The 21,794-nt window shown below is 37.5% G+C and overlaps 1 protein-coding gene and 1 long non-coding RNA gene across 9 annotated transcripts; one reads left to right on the top strand and one right to left on the bottom strand.

Annotated features, from left to right (window-relative positions):
- Positions 1-10,755: 10,755 nt before the first annotated feature.
- Positions 10,756-11,407, bottom strand: LOC126621654 (uncharacterized). Its single transcript, XR_007623124.1, has 2 exons — positions 11,366-11,407; positions 10,756-11,052 (listed from the first exon to the last, which is right to left on the bottom strand). It is a non-coding gene; the product is annotated as an uncharacterized LOC126621654 (long non-coding RNA).
- Positions 11,408-16,852: 5,445 nt separating this feature from the next.
- Positions 16,853-20,166, top strand: LOC126621648 (uncharacterized). 8 transcript variants are annotated; one of them, XM_050290194.1, is made up of 4 exons: positions 16,853-17,108; positions 17,289-17,387; positions 17,512-17,531; positions 19,888-20,166. In XM_050290194.1, exons 1-4 carry the CDS (start codon positions 17,066-17,068, stop codon positions 20,086-20,088), a joined length of 363 nt encoding a protein of 120 aa, XP_050146151.1. In that variant the 5' UTR covers positions 16,853-17,065; the 3' UTR covers positions 20,089-20,166. The 8 variants fall into 8 exon arrangements, 1 of the variants encoding a protein (XP_050146151.1); XR_007623113.1 differs by having other exon boundaries at positions 17,276-18,875; XR_007623115.1 differs by having other exon boundaries at positions 17,276-17,531.
- Positions 20,167-21,794: the final 1,628 nt, after the last annotated feature.

Raw genomic sequence — 21,794 nt, forward strand, 5'->3', positions numbered from 1 at the left:
ATGTGTGTCTACAACTTGACATGGCATTTCATATATATATACTTGACATGGCATTTCATATATATATATACACACACACACACACAATGAAAACTAAAAACCCACTCACTGATATGTGGAAGGGTCGTAACCCCCAAGCCTTGCTTGACTGCGCTCGTCCTCAGGATAGGTCTCACCTATATGCGAAACAACTATTTGAACGTTATTTTTAAGCACATAATCAAAACTAGGTACTAACTTCTCATACATTGCTCAATTGTGGTATTTGAATATATCACCATAACCTACTCAACCTCAGGAACATCCCCAAATTTTTAGAAAAATTTTCCGACCACTCACGCGCCGTCACGTGCAGGCATGTGCCTGGCACACTGACAGATTCCCTAACAGTGTTAGGGAATATTCCGTTAAATATTAGAATATGCCGTTAAATATACCTGACGCCGTTAGAATATTCCGTCAACTTTGATGGAATATTCGTCTTCTTCTTCGGCGAGTCACCGTCGCCGTCTGTGTCATCGAAAATTGGAAAACTGAAAAACTTCAATATCTCTTCCAATTCAACACCAAATTCCATGAAATTTTCACCAAAGTGAAGCTCTCAACGATGAGAACATGATCTTACCTTTCAAAGGTCCTAAAGTCAACGGAAACTCGCTGGAAAATTTGTGAAAAATCGGCCAAACCTGCAACTCAAAGAACCCGAGTGTTCTAACGTCAAAACTACTCCAAAATAGTTCCCAGGTACTAGAGAAGTTAGAAAATACCTTTTTAGGTCCTTAAATTGGGTAAAACCTTCGCGATCACATCAGAGCTACAGAGCACTTCGCCAGAGCTCACGAGTTCCTAGGGTTTTCGAGGTCTTCACATCCAACCAACGGTATGGATAGACTCCTGAGCTCGCAAGGAGTCCAAAAATTATCTAATCTAACTCGATCCGCGAGTGACGAGGTAGTTTGATAGGGTAACCGTACGGGTTATACGGACAAGGGAAGAAAATCGATAGGGAGATAGAGAGAGGTCAACGTGGGAGTGTGTGGTCTGGATTGATCCCCATCTAAAATCCTTACATTCTAATTGAGTCCAAATAATTAGGACTTAAAATGATTAGTCCACTTCTTTTAACTCCCTACCTTTCCTTCCGTAGACCAATTATTCAATTACGACCCAACGCTTAGGGTAAAATCATCATTCCACACTAACGAGGACAAAATAAATTATGTTTCGAGACGGGCTATCACAATACATGTAAAAAGTTTGAAAGTAAAATTTACAAAGAAAAAGAATATAAAATGGTCGCTAAAACTTGTTAGTGGCGATCTTCAAACGGTGTTTCATCGCTAAAGAGTTGTTCATATTTAGCTATTGTTTTGGATAACTGTTTTATCACTAAAAATTTATCTTATATGGGAGAAAAATGTGAAAGAAAAGATAGGGGCAAATGATATGGTTACCTAGTTGTGGGGCTTTAAAAAATAGTAAAATTATTTTGTATTTAATTACTATGTTGCCCACAATTCTTATTTTGCTTATTTTTATTTCGTTTTGTTGACAATGTTAATTTGTTCTTTTCATCTTTTTTTGGTTGACTAAAAGAGTTTTATTAATAAGTAGTTTAGATAATGAATATAGAGTTTGAAAATACATAGTCTCACATAAAATTAATGAATACTAGAATATATGAATCTACATATATATATATAAGAGAATGGAGCCATCTATCTACGATGTGCGAATTGAAGGCAGCACATTGTTTTCAGGTGTCGTGAGCAAATGCAATTTGTAGAGTGCGAATCTTATCTACCAGAACGTCGTTTTTTGCTTCTCTGGTGACAGACTCGCAGTTGTCCGGAGCTACCGGCATTTGATTTCCTTTTATTCTTCTTTTTTGGCATAATTTTTGCTTCTTCTTTTTATTTTTTGACAAATTTATTTTGGTAATTTTGTTACAAAGTTAAATAAATATAAAACTCATATAGAGGAAACTGATAAAATTATATTAACTTATATAGTTATTATACTGAAATTTTCTGTAATAAAACTCTTAAACTTGACTTGGTATGCATGGTAAAGTGCAAGTTTATTGTAGTTAAAGTTTTTCACAATAGTTCGAGGGAAATCTTTAAGGGAAGGGATCCTCATTTTTTTTATAAAAAAAGGGATTAATTGTGGGGTTCACACTACATCAAACTTTAAAGATCTGAACCGTCTATTTTTCAAGTTGCACCTCATAGATCAACAACAACAACAACAACAACAAAGCCTTTTCCCACTAAGTGGGGTCGGCTATATGAATCCTAGAACGCCATTGCGCTCGGTTTTGTGTCATGTCCTCCGTTAGATCCAAGTACTCTAAGTCTTTTCTTAGGGTCTCTTCCAAAGTTTTCCTAGGTCTTCCTCTACCCCTTCGGCCCTGAACCTCTGTCCCGTGGTCACATCTTCGAACCGGAGCGTCAGTAGGCCTTCTTTGCACATGTCCAAACCACAGTAACCGATTTTCCCTCCTCTTTCCTTCAATTTCGGCTACTCCTACTCTACCTCGGATATCCTCATTCCTAATCTTATCCTTTCTCGTGTGCCCACACATCCAACGAAGCATCCTCATCTCCACTACACCTACGTGTTGATGCTTCACCGCCCAACATTCTATGCCATACAGCATTGCCGGCCTTATTGCCATCCTATAAAATTTTCCCTTGAGCTTCAGTGGCCTACGACGGTCACACAACACGCCGAATGCACTCTTCCACTTCATCCATCCAGCTTGTATTCTATGGGTGAGATCTCCATCAAATTCTCCGTTCTTTTGCAAGATAGATCCTAGGTAGCAAAAACGGTCGCTCTTTGGTATTTCCTGATCTCCGACCCTCATCCCTAACTCATTTTGGCCTCCGTTTGCACTGAACTTGCACTCCATATATTCTGTCTTTGATCGGCTTAGGCGAGGACCTTTAGATTCCAACACTTCTCTCCAAAGGTTAAGCTTCACGTTTACCCCAAAGAATATCATCTTAAATATTAAGTTTGTGATCTTCGCTAGATTGCTCCGGTCCTTAGTGTGGATAAGTATGTAAATGGATAGAGACAGGAAGCAAACACAAGATATACGTGGTTCACCCAGATTGGCTACGTCCACGGAGTAAAGGAGTTCTCATTAATTGTGAAGGGTTTACACAGTATATAGGTTCAAGCTCTCCTTTAGTGAGTACAAGTGAATGATTTAGTACGAATGACATTAGGAAATATTGTGGAAGAATGATCTCGTAATCACGAAACTTTTAAGTACCGAAGTGTGGTATCGTCTTCACTTGCCTTATCTGTCTCATAGGTAGATGTGGCATCTTCTTTGGAAGTACTCTTCCTCCCTCCAGGGGTGGTATCTTTAACTGGTGGAGATGCACAAGGTAATGTATCAATTTCACTTGACGCTTACTTGTAGTTTCAGGCTTGGTCAAGCGCGATACAAACCATGTAGTAGGAGTCCCCCAAGTCGCCGAGCTAGGGGATCTGCTGAAAGAGGTGATAGACAAGGTAAGCAATCAGAGCTCCAAGCAATCAGTCCCAGATCAGAAGTTTGATTTCGAGTTCCGGCTGATTGTTATCCTTCTCCTTATCTTGCAGGTAGCATGAAGGATAAAGAGAAGAAAAGGAGAAAATGTGATATGAGATACTTTTGCTTTTGAATAAGTAACTTTCCACAGGCTTATTCTTGAACTGGGCTGGAAGGTTTTCTTGTTTCCGCTAGAGTATAAGGCCGACTGAAGAATTTGAGGGTCAAAACAAGTCCATCAAATCTAGAGTACGTTCGACCCTGCTGATATGGGATACTTTTGCTGTTGACAAAGTAGTGGATGTATCAGCACGTGTTCTGTTGCGTTTGTCTCCACATGCTTCCTTGTATCCTTCTCACTTGCCTTATTTGTTCCTCAGGCAGATGTGGTATCTTATCGGGAAGCATAAGATGTTGAAGATGAGTACTCGAGAGCAATGGGGTTCCAGGCAGCCAGTTCCGGACTAAAAGCTTGATTCCAAGTGCTGACTGATTGCTCTCTTTCTCCTTGTCTTGCAGGTAAGAACAAGGCCAAAGGAAAAGACAGGGAAAAAGCATGATATGAGATACTCTTGCTTTTAACCCTGATGATATGAGATATTCTTGCTCTAGTGTAGCTTGTTTGCAGAGGTATTCTCGGGGGGAATGAAAGCTGAGTATTTCGAGAGGTTTCGTTGGGAGTGCCCTCTCAGATATGAGGAAGGGTTGAGCATTTTTGCAGGTCTGCCTGTCCGTTGATGATGGAGGTCGACATATATAGGAGTCTCCCTAACAAGGAGTAATACTATTCTTTTACCCTGCTTGGTCATAGCACGGTAGTGGGAGCTGCCAGCTTCACGTGTTTTAACTCTGTCAGAGCACTTTGAAAAAGTGGTCTGTGGTATCTGGAAAGCTGATGTTACGTATGAAGATTACAGACAAGTTTTATCCAAGGAGATCTGGCTCTCGAAGTTGAGAAAGCGGTGTGAGGATTACAGACAAGCTTTATCTAAGGAGCTCTCGAAGTTGAGAAAGCAGTGCCTCTTCGGTTTTCAAACAAGCAATCCTGTCGGGGATCTGTCTCTCGAGATTCGGAGAACGGTGCCTCTTCGATTTTTGAGAAAGCAATCCTGCTAGGAGTCTGGCTCTCGAGATTCGGAGAGCGGTGTCTCGTCGCTTTTTGAGAAAGTAATCATCTTGGGAGTCTAGCTCTTGAGATTCGGAGGACGGTGCCTCTTCAATCTTGAAGCAAGCAATCTTGTTGGGAGTGTTTTCTCAAATGTGAGTAAAGGTTAGGCCTGTTTGCTAGTCTACCTTGCCACGGAGCACAGAGGTTGACCCACAGAGACTTTCCAATTATCCAGCAATGGTCCTGTTCCTTTACCCTTGTGGGTAATAATATGGTAGCTAGACCTTCAAAATTTATGTGTCTAAACTTTGTTAGTGCTGTTTCTTTGCTATTCTTTTACCCTTCTTGGTCATAACGATGTAATGGGAGCTGTAAGCTTCACGTGTCTAAACTTTGTCAGAGATTTTTGGCAAAGTTACATGTGGTACCCGTGAGCTGATGTTGCGTGTAGAAAGTGAATGATTGAACAGTAACATTCACGTGCTTTCTACTTCACTAGAAATCTTCGACATAATGCCCGTAATTTCAGCAAATTTAAGTGTGCATGTGACAGGTGTTGACAAGGCTGAAAAAGCAGGTGCCTCTTCGATTTCTGAGATCGGCCCTCGTGGTCTCTAAGCAGCCCAGCTTTTGAGAAAGCAAGCGCCTCTTCGATTTCTGCGATCGACCTTCGTGGTCTTTGAGCAGCCCAGCTTTTGAGAAAGCAAACACCTCTTCGATTCCTGAGATCGGCCCTCGTGGTCTCTGAGCAGCCCAGCTTTTGAGAAAGCAAACGCCTTTTCGATTTCTGAGCAGGCGCCTCTTCGATTTCTGAAGCTCCATCAAGTGCGGATTTTTATAGAGGCTGGTATTAAGTTCCAAAGCACACTTGAATCTCTACCAGTAGAAGCTCCATTCTTGCATTTCTAAGATCATGATTTGTCCGACCTCTTTTCTCTTCAACACTTTTGAAAATGTCTGGCCCCTCCAACCGTCGTTTTGACTTGAACCTTGTTGAAGAGGCAGCCACGCCTTCTCCAGACAACATATGGCGCCCATCATTCTTATCCCCTACTGGTCCTCTTACCGTTGGGGATTCCGTGATGAAGAATGATATGACCGCTGCGGTGGTGGCCAGGAACCTTCTCACTCCCAAAGATAACAGACTACTTTCCAAACGGTCTGATGAGTTGGCTGTTAAGGATTCTCTGGCTCTCAGTGTTCAGTGTGCAGGTTCTGTGTCTAATATGGCCCAACGCCTATTTGCTCAAACCCGCCAAGTTGAATCATTGGCGGCTGAAGTGATGAGTCTCAAACAGGAGATTAGAGGGCTCAAGCATGAGAATAAATAGTTACACCGGCTCGCTCATGACTATGCTACAAACATGAAGAGGAAGCTTGACCAGATGAAGGAATCTGATGGTCAGATTTTACATGATCATCAGAGGTTTGTGGGTTTGTTCCAAAGGCATTTATTGCCTTCGTCTTCTGGGGTTGTACCGTGTAATGAAGCTCCAAATGATCAACCTCCAATGCCTCCTCCTTCTAGGGTGCTGTCCAGTACTGATGCTCTGAATGATCCCCCTCCGGTGCCTTCTCTTTCTAGGGCTCTGCCGACTGCTGAGACTTCTCCTAAGCAACCTTTGTGAAGGCTCCCTCTTGTTTGTTTATTTTGACTCGTGTATATGTACATATTTGTAACTTTTTAGAGATATCAATAAATAAGCTTTGTTTCATTTCAACGTATTGTGTTAAACACACCAAAGCCTTCTTCACTAAGTTCTTTGAATTTTTCTTTTGTTGAAGCTTGTATGTTGAAGCTTTGTGAGTGGAGCATGTAGGTTGAGGTAGTGTTCCCTTAATTTCCCGAGTGGGGAAAACTTCTCGATTGGAGACTTGAAAAATCCAAGTCACTGAGTCGGGTCGGCTATATGAATCTTAGAACGCCATTGTGCTCGATCCTGTGTCATGTCCTTCGTTAGATCCAAGTACTCTAAGTCTTTTCTTAGAGTCTCTTCCAAAGTTTTCCTAGGTCTTCCTCTACCCCTTCGGCCCTGAACCTCTGTCCCGTGGTCGCATCTTCTAACCGGAGCGTCAGTAGGCCTTCTTTGCACATGTCCAAACCACCGTAACCGATTTTCTCTCAGTTTTCCTTCAATTTCGGCTACTCCTACTTTACCTCGGATATCCTCATTCCTAATCTTATCCTTTCTCGTGTGCCCACACATCCAACGAAGCATCCTCATCTCCGCTACACCCATTTTGTGTACGTGTTGGTGCTTCACCGCCCAACATTCTGTGCCATACAGCATCGCCGGCCTTATTGCCGTCCTATAAAATTTTCCCTTAAGCTTCAGTGGCATACGACGATCACACAACACGCCAGATGCACTCTTCCACTTCATCCATCCAGCTTGTATTCTATGGTTGAGATCTCCATCTAATTCTTCGTTCTTTTGCAAGATAGATCCTAGGTAGCGAAAACGGTCGCTCTTTGGTATTTCTTGATCTCCGATCCTCACCCCTAACTCATTTTGGCCTCCATTTGCACTGAACTTGCACTCCATATATTCTGTCTTTGATCGGCTTAGGCGAAGACCTTTAGATTCCAACACTTCTCTCCAAAGGTTAAGCTTCGCATTTACCCCTTCCTGAGTTTCATTTATCAATACTATATCGTGTGCGAAAAGCATACACTAAGGAATATCATCTTGAATATGTCCTGTTAACTCATCCATTACCAACGCAAAAAGGTAAGGACTTAAGGATGAGCCTTGATGTAATCCTACAGTTATGGGGAAGCTTTCGGTTTGTCCTTCATGAGTTCTTACGGCAGTCTTTGCTCCTTCATACATATCTTTTATAGCTTGGATATATGCTACTCGTACTCCTTTTTTCTCTAAAATCCTCCAAAGAATGTCTTTTGGGACCCTATCATACGTTTTTTCCAAATCTATAAAGACCATGTGTAAATCCTTTTTCCCATCTCTATATCTTTCCATCAATCTTCGTAAGAGATAGATTGCCTCCATGGTTGAGCGTCCTGGCATGAACCCGAATTGGTTGTCCGAAACCCGTGTCTCTTGCCTCAATCTATGCTCAATGACTCTCTCCCAGAGCTTCATTGTATGACTCATTAGCTTAATACCCCTATAGTTCATGCAATTTTGTACGTCGCCCTTATTCTTGTAAATAGGCACCAAGGTGCTCTTTCGCCACTCGTTTGGCATCTTCTTCGTTTTCAAAATCCTATTGAAAATGTCAGTGAGCCATGCTATACCTGTTTCTCCCAAGGCTTTCCACACTTCAATCGGTATATCGTCTGGGCCCACTGTTTTTCTATGCTTCATCTTCTTCAAAGCTACAACCACTTTTTCCTTCCTGATTCGACGATAAAATGAGTAGTTTCTACACTCTTCTGAGTTACTCAACTCCCCTAAAGGAGTACTCCTTTCATGTCCTTCATTGAAAAGATTATGAAAATAACCTCTCCATCTGTCTTTGACCGCGTTCTCTGTAGCAAGAACCTTTCCATCCTCATCCTTGATGCACCTCACTTGGTTTAGGTCCCTTGTCTTCTTTTCCCTTGCTCTAGCTAGTTTATAGATATCCAACTCTCCTTCTTCGGTATCTAGTCGCTTATACATATCGTCATAAGCGGCTAACTTAGCTTCTCTCACAGCTTTCTTCGCCTCTTGCTTCGCTTTTCTATACCTTTCACCATTTTCATCGGTCCTATCCTTGTATAAGGCTTTACAACATTCCTTCTTAGCCTTCACCTTTGTTTGTACCTCCTCATTCCACCACCAAGATTCCTTTTGGTGTGGAGCAAAGCCCTTGGACTCTCCTAATACCTCTTTTGCTACTTTTCGGATACAGCTAGCCATGGAATCCCACATTTGGCTAGCTTCCCCCTCTCTATCCCACACACACTGGGTGATTACTTGCTCTTTGAAAGTGACTTGTTTTTCTCCTTTTAGATTCCACCATCTAGTCTTTTGGCACTTCCAAGTCTTGTTCTTTTTTCTCACTCTTTTGATATATACATCCATCACCAACAAGCGATGTTGATTAGCCAAGCTCTCCCCCGGTATAACTTTGCAATCCTTACAAGTTATACGATCCCCTTTCCTCATTAGAAGAAAATCTATTTGTGTTTTTGACGACCCACTCTTGTAGGTGATCACACGTTCTTCTCTCTTCGTAAAGAAGGTGTTGGCTAAGAAGAGATCATATGCGATTGCAAAATCCAAGATAGCTTCCCCATCCTCATTTCTCTCCCCAAAACCATGGCTACCATGAAAACCTCCATAGTTGCCTGTCTCTCTGCCCACGTGTCCATTTAAATCTCCTCCTATAAATAACTTCTCCGTCTGAGCAGTTCCTTGCACCAAGTCTCCAAGGTCTTCCCAAAATTTCTCCTTCGAACTCGTATCCAACCCTACTTGAGGTGCGTACGCACTAATCACATTGATGAGTTCTTGTCCTATTACAATCTTGATTGCCATGATTCTATCTCCTACCCTCTTGACATCTACAACATCTTGTGTCAAGGTCTTGTCCACAATGATGCCAACACCGTTTCTCGTTCTCTTTGTGCCCGAATACCAAAGCTTAAACCCTGAGTTTTCTAGATCCTTTGCCTTAAGACCAATCCACTTAGTTTCTTGTAGGCACATAATATTTATCCTTCTCCTCACCATAACTTCCACTACTTCCATAGATTGCACCTCATAGATCATTCTTACAAAATATTAGTAAAATAAGAAATGTAACTTCCACACTCGCCTATTGTGGAAGGCCTAATAATGTGTATTCCAAACAATACTTTTACCAATTGACTATAAGATGATTATATTATAGCGATCAAGGATTCAAGGGTGAATTTCATGACTTTTCTATGTTTCTAAAAATTCTTGTAAAAGCCATTTAGTATTACGGTCTAATGGTATTACTCTTCACTTGTAAATGAGAGGTCTCAGGTTCGATTCTTGCCAAAAGCGAAGTTGAACTATATTATTGTGGCAAACTCATTGTAAGGCTTATCTCATTCCCCAACCCCTTATTGTGGATACTATCATTTGTTAAAAAAAAAAATCTCATAAAAATTATTTATTTCTAAAATCCATTTATTATTAAAGAATGTATTGAACTAACAATCAATGAACTCTCTCATAAAAGTAATAAAGAAACTTCTTATTTGAATACTTTCAATGAGGTTATGAGTTCAAATGTATAGACAAAATTTTTTAATAAAAAAGAAAGGATCTTTTACTTTAAATATTAATTTTAAGAAATTTATTATTATTTTAGTTTAGGTACTGGGCCCACGAATAGCCCGACTAATTGGGCTGGGGTGAAGAGGAATTTGTGAGTTCTGAGGGATTTAATTGCCCAATTGCCTATAATTGGGATGAGGTGAATTGCTCTAATGGAAAAGGCAACCAAAACAATTTATAAATACTCACTAGTACAAAAACATGTTTGCGCAACGCAACAAATTTCGTTGCACAAAGTGGCTTTGAGTGACGCAAAGTTCCGTTGTGCAAAGCCACTTTGCGCGACGCAGCCTACATCGTGCAATATTTTGGCGCCAAACCAAGAATGCTTTACCCAACTTTGTGTAACCAGGTGCACCTACATCGCGCAAAACAGATTTGCTTGACGCAAACTTCGTCGCGCAAAGTGTCGTCGTGCAAAGCTACTTTGTGCGATGCAGGTTGCGTCGCGCAAGATTTTGGTGCCAAACCAAGAATGCTTTAGCGCTTTTTTCTCAACTTTGTGTGACGTAGTTGAACCTGTGTCGCACAAAGCTGTTTTGCGCGATGTAGATGGCATCACGCAAAGTCGACGACTTTTTTTTCTAAAATAACCACACACAGGGGCCTTTTTCTTCACACTCAACCTCTCTCTTTTAGACTCTCCATCTCTCTCAACCCTCACCATCTCTCAAAACCGTCGCCAAGAAAGCTTTTCTTTTGCCTTGTAATGATACTGAAGTTCCAATTTATGAGATTTCATGTCACTATTTTCAATCAAATCCTTTTATCTATTTCACCTCCCACTTTTTACTTTCACTGCGTTTTATAACAAAATTTCAAGAAGCACGAACTTGAGATTGGCTAAATCAGTGGTCTCTTAAATATACGCAAACACATTACATGTTTCAGTCATTTTTCCTCATGAAAATGTGAAGAAAAGTTAATGGGGATATTTTATATTTGAAAACAAAAGTAAAAAATTGAAGAGTTGGAAAAGTTGGACGTCAATGTTGAAGCCATCTGCTTTATTTATTTCTAGCCCCAGCAAGCTATCTCGGTTGGAAGAGTTGGACGTCAATGTTGAAGCCATCTACTTCACTTTCGATCTTAAATTTCCTATCATATCTTTTCTACAATTCATCTTTTTCTTTGATCTGAGTTTCAAAAACGGCAGCATAAAGAATGTCATACAATGATAGCCAGAAGTATCTTTAACATTATGAAGGACTATCTTACCATAACTATGTTTGATTTTGATCAAAAGTTGCATGAGCTTTTATCACAAACGGTGATGACATGAAATACATACTCACAGAGCTCATAACTTGGGAATAAACCCCGTCACATGCTACATTGACCAATAGAAACCGGAAATGAAAGAAGAGCATACAACATTGTTCAATTCCTATATTTGTTCCAATAGCAGCTTGGTGTATGCATTAAAACAAGTCAACTATGATGACTTACATGTGCTGTTTTCCAGGGAGTTTTGACATATGGGACTGTAAGGCCATCTCCAACCGAAGGGTCCAGAGGGCCAGAGGGCCGAAAATAGCCCTAAAACCGTCTCCAACCGAGGGCTAGGCCAGAGGGCTCTGGAATCTGGGAGGGCCCCACGGGATCGGAGAAGGCTGGAGGGCTGGAGGGCTGGCTGCTTTCGGCCAGCCAGCCAGCCAGCCAGCCCCGGGCTGGCTATTTTTTTTTTTAATGATTTCCTATTGTTGTCGGTTATAGCCGACAGCATTAAAGATATTCTTTTTTTTTTAATAGTTCTACTATTAGTGTCGGTTATAACCGACACTAATAGTTTGAAATGTTTTTTAATATAACGGCTAGTAGCCGTTGTATTATTAGGCCTCTTTTTTTTTCTTTTTTTTTTTAATGAATTTAAACTTCTTTTTTTTTTTTTTTTTTTAATGAATGTAAACTTCTTTTTTTCCCCTTTTTTTTTCCTTTTCATATGAATCAAATTTTGTTTCATATTTTTTTTCCTATAACTTTTATTTCACAAAATTTGTTTCATATTTTTTTTCAATTCTATTTTTTTCGTATAACTTCCTAGGCCATTTATACAACATTAAATTGTAGTTTTTAAATAATAAATTATGTTTGGCCCTATGGCCCTTTGACTCTCGGTTGGAGACGGTTTTTTGTGACAGGGCTAAAACGAGCCCTTTGGCCCTCTGGCCCTCGGTTGGAGACGGAGGCAAATATGGTCCTGTACTGTTCATTAAAATATTAATATATTGGGGAATCTTGGAGGGCTAGAGGGCTCAAACAAGCCCTCTGGCCAGCCTTCGGTTGGAGATGGCTTAAGCTATCAAGTCTAGTCCCCAATATTGTAATCTTCCGCCGTATAGCAGAGACATGACGCTGGGTGTCAGGACATGCAGGCAATGTACTCAGTTCAGATATCATCAGCAAGTTTTATTGCTTCGTTATATTCCTTTATCCATGAGTCCGAAGAAGATGCCATTGTACTGAAATAAAAAGGGCAAATTAACTCATCAATAACATACTCAGGGATTGCTTTTGTACAAATGAACTCAATATCTTTAAATATATTTAGGCCTTGCATAGGCTTATACAAATCAGATGACAAGTAAAATACAAGGTTAACCATGGGCAGGAGATTATATCTAGAATAGCACCGCATAAGGATATTTCATCTTTCTGGTTAGCACAATTTTTATTGTTCCCCAAGAACTTTACCAACCCACCATATCTTTGGCCTTAAGCTGAAAAGACACAGGATTTATTTGGTACGAGTAACATAGCATGAGCAGTACTTGTTTGGTTGATAAGCACTAAAGAAACAATAATAAATTCGCATCAAAATCAACGGTTCCCTCTATGTAATCATGGAGCTAATTTCCAATTAATTTAAAGAGTAAATTGTAGCTATGGTCCCTTAACTTTAACTCAATTGGAGCAATGGTCATTCAACTAAAAATCCATTACCATTGGTCCTTCAACTCATCAAAACGTGCAGCTATGGTCCCTCAACTAAAAATCCATTACCTTTAGTCCCTCAACTTTAATTCAACTGGAGAAATGGTCCCTTAACTTTAACCCAATTGTAGCAATGGTCCTTCCAACATAACTCGTTTTGACAAATTTTTTTACGTAGTTGACGAAAAAGACCATAATTACACACTTTGATGAGTTGAGGGACCCTAATTATATAAATGGTTATTCCAACATAACATATTTTGACAAAATTTTGAAGAAATTGATGAAAATGACTATAACTACACATTTTGATAATATGAGGAACCAATGGTAATGGATTTTTAGTTGAAGGACCATTGCTCCAATTTGATTAAAGTTCAGGGACCATTGCTACAATTTACTCTAATTTAAACCTATCAATACCAAAGCATTGTCACCTAGCTATAAATTCAGCCCAAAATACATAGAGGGAAACCAAGAAACTTCTCAGAAATGTATATCCAGCTGAACACGGTTACACCACCATCTTTTGGAGCATAAACTTCCACATATAGGATCTCTATTTATTTAGTCCAATCTTACTGACTCTAAAAATTACTATATCCACGACGAACCCAAAACATTAACATACATCAGGAACATTGCCTACTTCCAAAATAGTAAGAATTACACTTTCTACCATAATTTGATCAAAAATCTACAACACCATATAAAGGACCTCTAGCTTGCACCACTAGCTCGTATAACTAAGAAAAATTGAAGGAACCCAGCTAACAAGTACATTGCATCAACTCATCACAAAAATCCTGCTTGTCTCGTTTACTGTGGAATGCAGCGACATCGGCCATAACTAAGCTCTTAAGTTGCCTAATTCTAAGTAAGTTGAGTGGACTACATGAACATTCTTCCACCAATTCTTCTAATTGATAGCGCTCAAGTCTCAACCGAGAGCAACAAAAGTAATAAGAAAATTCTCAAAGCAAAAAGATGCAAATCGAGTGCTTTTGAAGCAACAAATCCACAATTCAAGCTGGGTAAAACAATTTGAACCATTTCAAGTAAATATTCAATCAAAACAACTGATGCCCAAATAAAATCGATGCAAATTCAAAACTCGAAACAAATTAAGAACTAATTAAATAACATGCACAAACCTAAACGATCCCACATAACCCATAATTCACCCAAAAAAAAAATGTTGATCGACCCTAAATTCTAATAGAAATGGTCAAAACGAAACGAAGAAATTTTTAACAAGATTGAAATAGATATGATCCCAATGTCGAGGGTGATGAATTACCTGATTTAGGGATTGCGATTGTGGGTCGTGGAGAATGGGGAGATCTGAACGAGGTATCGGGATAGTGACGAGAATGGAGATGAGGGAGACAGTTTAACTTTAACGGATGGAGACGACGTCGTACGGCACAACCAACAACAACACAGGGGAGAGAGAGAGAGGGAGGGCGAGAAGGCAGAGACTGATCCTTGCAAAATGATGATGTTATTTGTATCTGCAATAGGGGGGAAAAAAAACAACTTTGCGCATCGCAGGTGTGCGTACGTCTCTCAAATCTATTTTGCACGATGCATGTGTACCTACATCGCACAAAGGTTTTTTTTTTACTTTTGTTTTTCTTTTTGGGTTCTTTCATTACCTTTTTCTTTTGTGGTATTTACTTGTGTAAATATTTTAAATTGATGATTGAATTAATTCATTGTATTCATATAGGGTTAAAGAGTGTAGATGTAAAAAATCATCAAAATCGGAGTTAAAATAACTGTTAAATCGTGATTTTTTGTTTATTGCCGTCGAAAAGATTTGTCTCGTTACTTGATCTCTGAATGTTTGTTTTTTGCGATTTTTTGCGTATACGATCTCGAAGCATATACAAACAAGTTTGACGGTTGGATCGTTGAAACTAGTTTCGTACAATGCGTATCCCATTAAAACGATAAATTCCCTAACATTTGGATTTTATTTATACTTTCATCAAGTATAACATAAAATTTTGTGGTATCCACTTGTGTAAATGTTTTAAATTGACGATCGAATTAATTCATTATATTCATATAGGGTTAAAGAGTGTAGATGTAAAAAAATCATCAAAATTGGAGTTAAAATAACCGTTAAATCGTGATTTTCCTTTATTGCCGTAAAAAAGGTTTGTCCCATTACTTAATCTGTGAATGTTTGTTTTTTGCGATTTTTGGTGTATGCGATCTCGAAGCATATACAAACAAGTTTGACGGTTGGATCGTTGAAACTAGTTTCGTACAATGCGTATCCCATTAAAACGATAGAGTCCCTAACACTTAGATTTTATTTATACTTTCACCAAGTATAACATAAGATTTTGTGGTATCCACTTGTGTAAATGTTTTAAATTGGCGATCAAATTAATTCATTGTATTCATATAGGGTTAAAGAGTGTAGATGTAAAAAATTATCAAAATCGGAGTTAAAATAACTGTTAAATCATGATTTTTCATTTATTACCGTCAAAAATGTTTGTCCCGTTACTTGATCTCTGAATGTTTGTTTTTTGCGATTTTTGGTGTATACGATCTTGAAGCATATAAAAATAAGTTTGACGGTTGGATTGTTGAAACTAGTTTCGTACAATGCGTATCCCATTAAAACGATAGATTCCCTAACACTTGGATTTTATTTATACTTTCATCAAGTATAACATAAGATTTTGTGGTATCCACTTGTGTAAATGTTTTAAATTGACGATCGAATTAATTCATTATATTCATATAGGGTTAAAGAGTGTAGATGTAAAAAATCATCAAAATTGGAGTTAAAATAACCATTAAATCGTGATTTTTCCTTTATTGTTGTCAAAAATGTTTGTCCCATTACTTAATCTCTGAACGTTTTTTTTTACGATTTTTGGCGTATGCGATCTCGAAGTATATTCAAACAAGTTTGACAGTTGGATCGTTGAAACTAGTTTCGTACGATGCGTATCCCATTAAAACGATAGAGTCCTTAACACTTAGATTTTATTTATACTTTCATCAAGTATAACATAAGATTTTGTGGTATCCACTTATGTAAATATTTTAAATTGGCGATCGAATTCATTCATTGTATTCATATAGGGTTAAAGAGTGTAGATGTAAAAAATCATCAAAATCGAAGTTAAAATAACCATTAAATCATGATTTTTCATTTATTGCCGTAGAAAAGGTTTGTCCCATTACTTGATCTCTGAATGTTTGTTTTTTGCGATTTTTGGCGTATGCGATCTTGAAGCATATTAAAATAAGTTTGACTGTTGGATTGCTGAAACTAGTTTCGTAAAATGTGTATCCCATTAAAACGATAGATTCCCTAATACTTAGATTTTATTTATACTTTCATCAAGTATAACATAAGATTTTATGGTATCCACTTGTGTAAATGTTTTAAATTGACGATCGAATTAATTCATTATATTCATATAGGGTTAAAGAGTGTAGATGTAAAAAATCATCAAAATCGGAGTTAAAATAACCGTTAAATCGTGATTTTTCATTTATTACCGTAAAAAAGGTTTGTCTCGTTACTTGATCTCTGAATGTTTGTTTTTTTTTTTTTTGGTGTATGCGATCTCGAAGTATATACAAACAAATTTAATAGTTGGATCGTTGAAACTAGTTTCGTACAATGCGTTTCCCATCAAGTTCAATGGTATATATATTTACTAAGTAGATTTTAATTTATTTATTTTGTACTTATAACACTTAAGAAATTGAATAATATATATGTAAAAAGAATTATTGTGGGTTTTTGTTAGAAAAATATATTATTGTGGGGTTTATGTAAAAAAAAATTGAATTTAAAAAGAGTAAAATCATATTTTCAGTAATTTTTATAATAATTTAAGAAAAAAAAACCTTACGCGACGCTTTAACATGATCGTCGCGCAAAACCACTTTACGCGACGTCAAATTGTATACCTAAGTCGCACAAGTTATGATAATTTTGGCAGTGCAATAGTGAAAAATAGGCGCTGTTTTTCAATTTTTCAAGTTTGGACCTCTTTCCCATAGACATCTCTCTTCCCTCTTTCCCTCTTTCCCATATAGATCACTCTCTTCCCTCTCGCTCATCTCTCCTTCTCTCTTTCCCGTAGACATCTCTCTCCTCTTCGTAAGCTTTCCTCTTCACAATCTCGAATCCAACCACCACCACTACCCTCTCGTTCTAAATGATGGGCAGCCATGCGAATCTCGAAACCGAAGCGAATCAAGTCCCAAAGTCAAGGTGAGGGTTTCTAATTTTCGATAGTTTTTGTTATTTAGGGTTTAGGCTCAAATTGCATGTTGGGTTTTTGTCAAATTGATTTTTTCGTGATGTGATTCGAGTTGATTGTCTGAAGTTTTTGCAATTTTGTTGATCTGTATGTGTGTTTTGTGTATGATCTGTGCAAGTCTCCAACTCCAGCTCTCGTCATGCCGTCTCCAACTCCGTCTAACTCTCATCTGATTGTACAATCTGTGCAAGTTCTCTGGCAAATACAAACTCGCATCTCCAGTTTGGCAGGTTTGCATTCCATTTGAGTACATTTCTTATTAGCGTTTTTGTTTGATAAAGTTAAAGTTCTCTGGCAAATACAAACTCGCATCTCCAGTTTGGCAAATACAAACTAGCATCTCTAGTTTGGCAGGTTTGCTCCACAATCTCCAAGTACTTCTGCATCTGCAATGGAAACATCTGATTTGATATTACAGAAAGATAAAGTTAATGGGTTAATTAAATGGTATCTCTGCATCTAGATAATAGATATCAAAGTTTTAATTTCCATTTCTTAATTTGTTTTAACTTTTATAATAGTTTGATTAGTTTAACCATATCAGTAATTTAAGTTATGCTTTTTAAATGGATTAATGGGTTTCCTACTTTGCTTGATATCAAAGTTCTTAACTACATAACTAGATCACCGAAAATATGACTTGAATTTAAGTCTTCATCCCACGTACCGAAAAATGACTTAAATTTGAGTCTCAGTTTAAATTAGTTCATCATTTGTACTATTTAATTTTCTTATTTTTTTTAAGCTGTTGTGTTCTTGAAAGCTTTAAGTGTACCCGTACCCCATTTTCCACTTTATGAGAATGGTTCTCATATTGGTTTGGTTAAAATTTTCTCTTTGAATAGTTGCATATTTGCTGGGCCTTCCTATTCTGGGATATTCTGGGATACTCTCTAGATATGGAAAGAGCATGTCAACCTTACTGACAAAAGGCTCGAGAATTTAGGTGTTCTTTCAACATAAGGTTTGGTTTATACTTGTGTAAATTTTTCAAACGGATCCTTCAACATATAACGAAACAGATTGAGTTAGGAAAATCACAACTAGGTTTTGGAATTTGATAATTTAGGTGTTCTTTTTCTTTTTATTTGAATGAAAATCCCTTTATTGTACATGAGCTAAGAATGTCGCAAGAAGGTAGTGGGATTTGAAGAATTAGGTGTTCTTGATAGTTTTTATTTAGGAAACTACTATCCTTTAAGCTTGTAGAAACTGAAAGAAAAGGGATAGGAGTAGTCATATCTATGTAAAGTTTCACTCTTGGTTAAGCTTATGCTATAAGGATATCGTATTTTGTTAGGTCTGACTTATATTAACAAGGCTGTAAACGGCATATGATATTTTGTGTGTTCTTTCGATTTCTGAGTTTAATTAATTGGTGCACTTTTCTGAGTTTAATATCATCAATAAAGTGCTTCTTAATATATATCGTCAAATATGTAATATTGAAATATGATGCTATGAAATGCTTAAGATATTGACAGTATAGTACATTAATATAATCTCTTTATCACACCCTTCAATTCATGAAGTGTAAGCTTGAGATATGTATCCTTACAGTTTTTACAAGAAAGTTAACTTTATCCTTTCTAGGAACATTCCTATCCTGGTGACATTTTCACTGTATTTCTGATGGATTCCAGATTTCTAGTGGATTTAGCTTAGGGTTTTCCAAAGAGTGTGGGGAAAGCGCGAGTTCGTGAGACCACCTATTCATAGTAGGGTTTTCCAAAAAGTTAACTTTATTTGATTTTCTGATGGATTCCAGATTTCTAGTGGATTTAGCTTAGGATTTCCCTGTTTAATATCTCACGCTGCGTCAATTTCAGTATGAATAGGTGGTCTTAAGGCCATGGTAATTAAGAACCCATTTTTGTCCTTCCCTCGTTACCGATGGTACCCACTTGGTGTGATATCAGGTGGTACAACGGCTAAAATCATGATTGCCGCAAAAGATAACTTTCTGGGGAAATATATATACAAAGATACACTTGCTAGAAATCTTGCTGCAGTTATTTACAGAGTGAGTTTTATTCTTTGTTATTGAATTTATGATCTAGTTGCATATAATTTGTTACTTGCTCAATCTAAATATACATTGTCCGTACTTGTACCGCCTTATTAAACAAGCTGTTTTTGTGTTCATGTCAAGAGAGTCCAACATTTCTGTGTTCATACAGATTACAGACAAGCTCGGATGCTTCTCTGTAATTGGTATGGACACAAAAATGTTAATTAATCGCTGCTTACGTATATGTTGATTAGTCCGGTAACACCATGGCGTCAAGAGCACCGTAACACTATTTTCTGAAAACCTTAATAACATTAGGAAAAAATCATATGGTCAGTGGAGTTGCTAACAGCAGATTCTATGCATGTGCATATTTAGTGCAACCATTCTATCGAATATTCACCGAATCAATTGATTACTTAGATTTTTTCTCTTCAATTAACTGCTACCTACCACATATTGTTTCCGTCAGATAACAACATCTGGAGTTGCTTCTCTTACCTTCCTACCTATTTACTAGTTAGTCTCTATGGTCATGTGTTTTGTTGAATGGCTTGTACGAAGTAAACTGTTTTTGTACAGTACTTTGATCATATCAATTAGTCTAATAAAGTTTTGGTACCTTTGATTGATTACAACGTTTGGTAATCCCAGTATCGGATTACCCATTCTTTTTTGTTTCACTTGATGTGCTTTTTTTATGTTGGCTATGAAAATAGATAGGTAGTTCCTCTTTTTTGGTTGGTGAGCAGATGAGGGAGCAGATGAAGGCCCAAGGTGAGGAGCTGAAGGCCTATGCCGGGCACGTGAGAGACCTTGTACGAGCCATACAGATGTCTGGCCTCCAAATCTCGCTACCAGTACCTAATCTTGGTACACCTTCGACCTCCGAGCCACTTCACCTAGAAGACTACTTGTAGTTTTTTTATTTTTTGTTCGGACATCTTGTATGTATGTACATTTTCATATATTTTATAATTAAATATGTTTTTTGGTTAGTTAATTATTGTTTAGAATTTAATTACAATATTATTAAAAATTAAAAAAATATATATTTTTGACCAAAACCAAAAGGCGATCTAATCCATTTTGAGCGACGCAAGCTCTTTGCGTGAAGCAGCTTGCGTTGCGTAAAGTAACTTTGGGCGCGACGCATCCTATGTCTTGCAAAGTGACTTTGTGTGATGCATATTTCTTCTTCGTCGCGCAAACCCTTTTGTCACTGCCTTGCCGTGACGGTTAGCGAGCGATGAAGGTTTGTTGCGCTAAGTTTTGTGCGACGTTTTTTAGACTTTGGGCGACGAAGGATCTGCGTCGTGCAAAGTGTTTTTTGTACTAGTGACTACTAGCAAAGAGCACACACTTTGTGTGTGTATACAATTTCTCTTAATAAGTGTATATTTTTTTAATATTACATAATTACTGTTTTGTTTTCTTTATGTAAATATTGTGTATCAAAAGTGAGGGTAAAATATGAAAAATAAGTATAAAAAAAGGTAAAATAGGGAAAATTGGGATATGATTGTCATTTTGTCAAAAGGTACAAAATTACTATTTTACCCTCCTTTTGTCAATAGTGTCAGCGTGTATCTAAAGTGAGGGCAAAATAGAAAAAAGGGGGAAAAAAGTTGACAATGAGAGTTCTCTTAATAATAGTACTAGCATTTGGCTACACACTTTGTGTGTATGAACAAATATTTTTAGAAAATGAGAAGGGGAGAGAGAGAGAGAGAGGGAGTGGTAGGTTTTTGTTTTTGGTTTTTTTTTTTAATTTTTTTTTATAAATATTAGAGATATTTTAACATCACCTGTAAGTGAGGTTTCATTAAAAAACAGTAAAATTTGGACCTGTGAAATTACATTGTTGCCCATCATTTTTTTTTTTTGTGTATAGAAGACTAAGCTGTCTTTTCATCCTCTTTTAATTGACAAAGAGGGTTTCATTAATTTTTAGAGATTATATGACCGACCAACTTTTTCGTGATCGATCAAATCCAATTTGTTGGCCCTTGGCCAATCCAATTTTTCGATCTCAATATCATTGTTCAACAATGACTTTAAAGAAAAAAGTTAAGTGGTGAATTTTCTCATAAGTTATCTAATTTATATATATTGTGCATACATGTAAACAATACAAAAAACTTACCCAACAAAACATAATTGAATGTTTAAAGTTGAACCTATTGCTATTTTTTATGTCATTGTTGAACATTGACATGAAATTTTCCAGCGACCGCAAAATTTTCGGGTATTGGCGTTGGTTGGCATATGAGTTGATTGGAGCAAAAATGTAAATATTCATATGCTTATAAATGTACTGGCCACCAATTATGGCTCTGTCCAAACAAAATCGGATGAGAATGTTAGTTTTCCTTAAAACCAGTTTTAATATGAATTTGCTTAATAAAAAATATATATATGTCCGGTCTTAACATGAAATGTCACGCCCCAGATTCGTGATCGATGCAAAAATTAAACTGATCCGCGATGCGTGAATAAATAATTAAAAACGAAAATAGAAGAAATACGCGGTTGAAAATAAACTCCTCTTATACAAATTGCTCCAAAAACTTTACAATTGTAAATAAATATCAAAACTTTGTCTCTCTCGTCTTACACAACCTCA

The sequence above is a fragment of the Malus sylvestris genome, chromosome 5, assembly GCF_916048215.2.
Source record: "Malus sylvestris chromosome 5, drMalSylv7.2, whole genome shotgun sequence".
Taxonomy (NCBI): Eukaryota; Viridiplantae; Streptophyta; class Magnoliopsida; order Rosales; family Rosaceae; genus Malus; species Malus sylvestris.

What these genes read in the sequence shown, in the direction of transcription:
- LOC126621648 (XM_050290194.1), top strand. Translation starts at nt 17,066, where the DNA reads ATGCGAATCTCGAAACCGAAGCGAATCAAGTCCCAAAGTCAAG. An exon ending in AATCAAGTCCCAAAGTCAAG is followed by an intron (nt 17,109 to 17,288) that starts GTGAGGGTTTCT and finishes CTCCAACTCCAG; the next exon opens with CTCTCGTCATGCCGTCTCCA. An exon ending in GTTTGCTCCACAATCTCCAA is followed by an intron (nt 17,532 to 19,887) that starts GTACTTCTGCAT and finishes CTATGAAAATAG; the next exon opens with ATAGGTAGTTCCTCTTTTTT.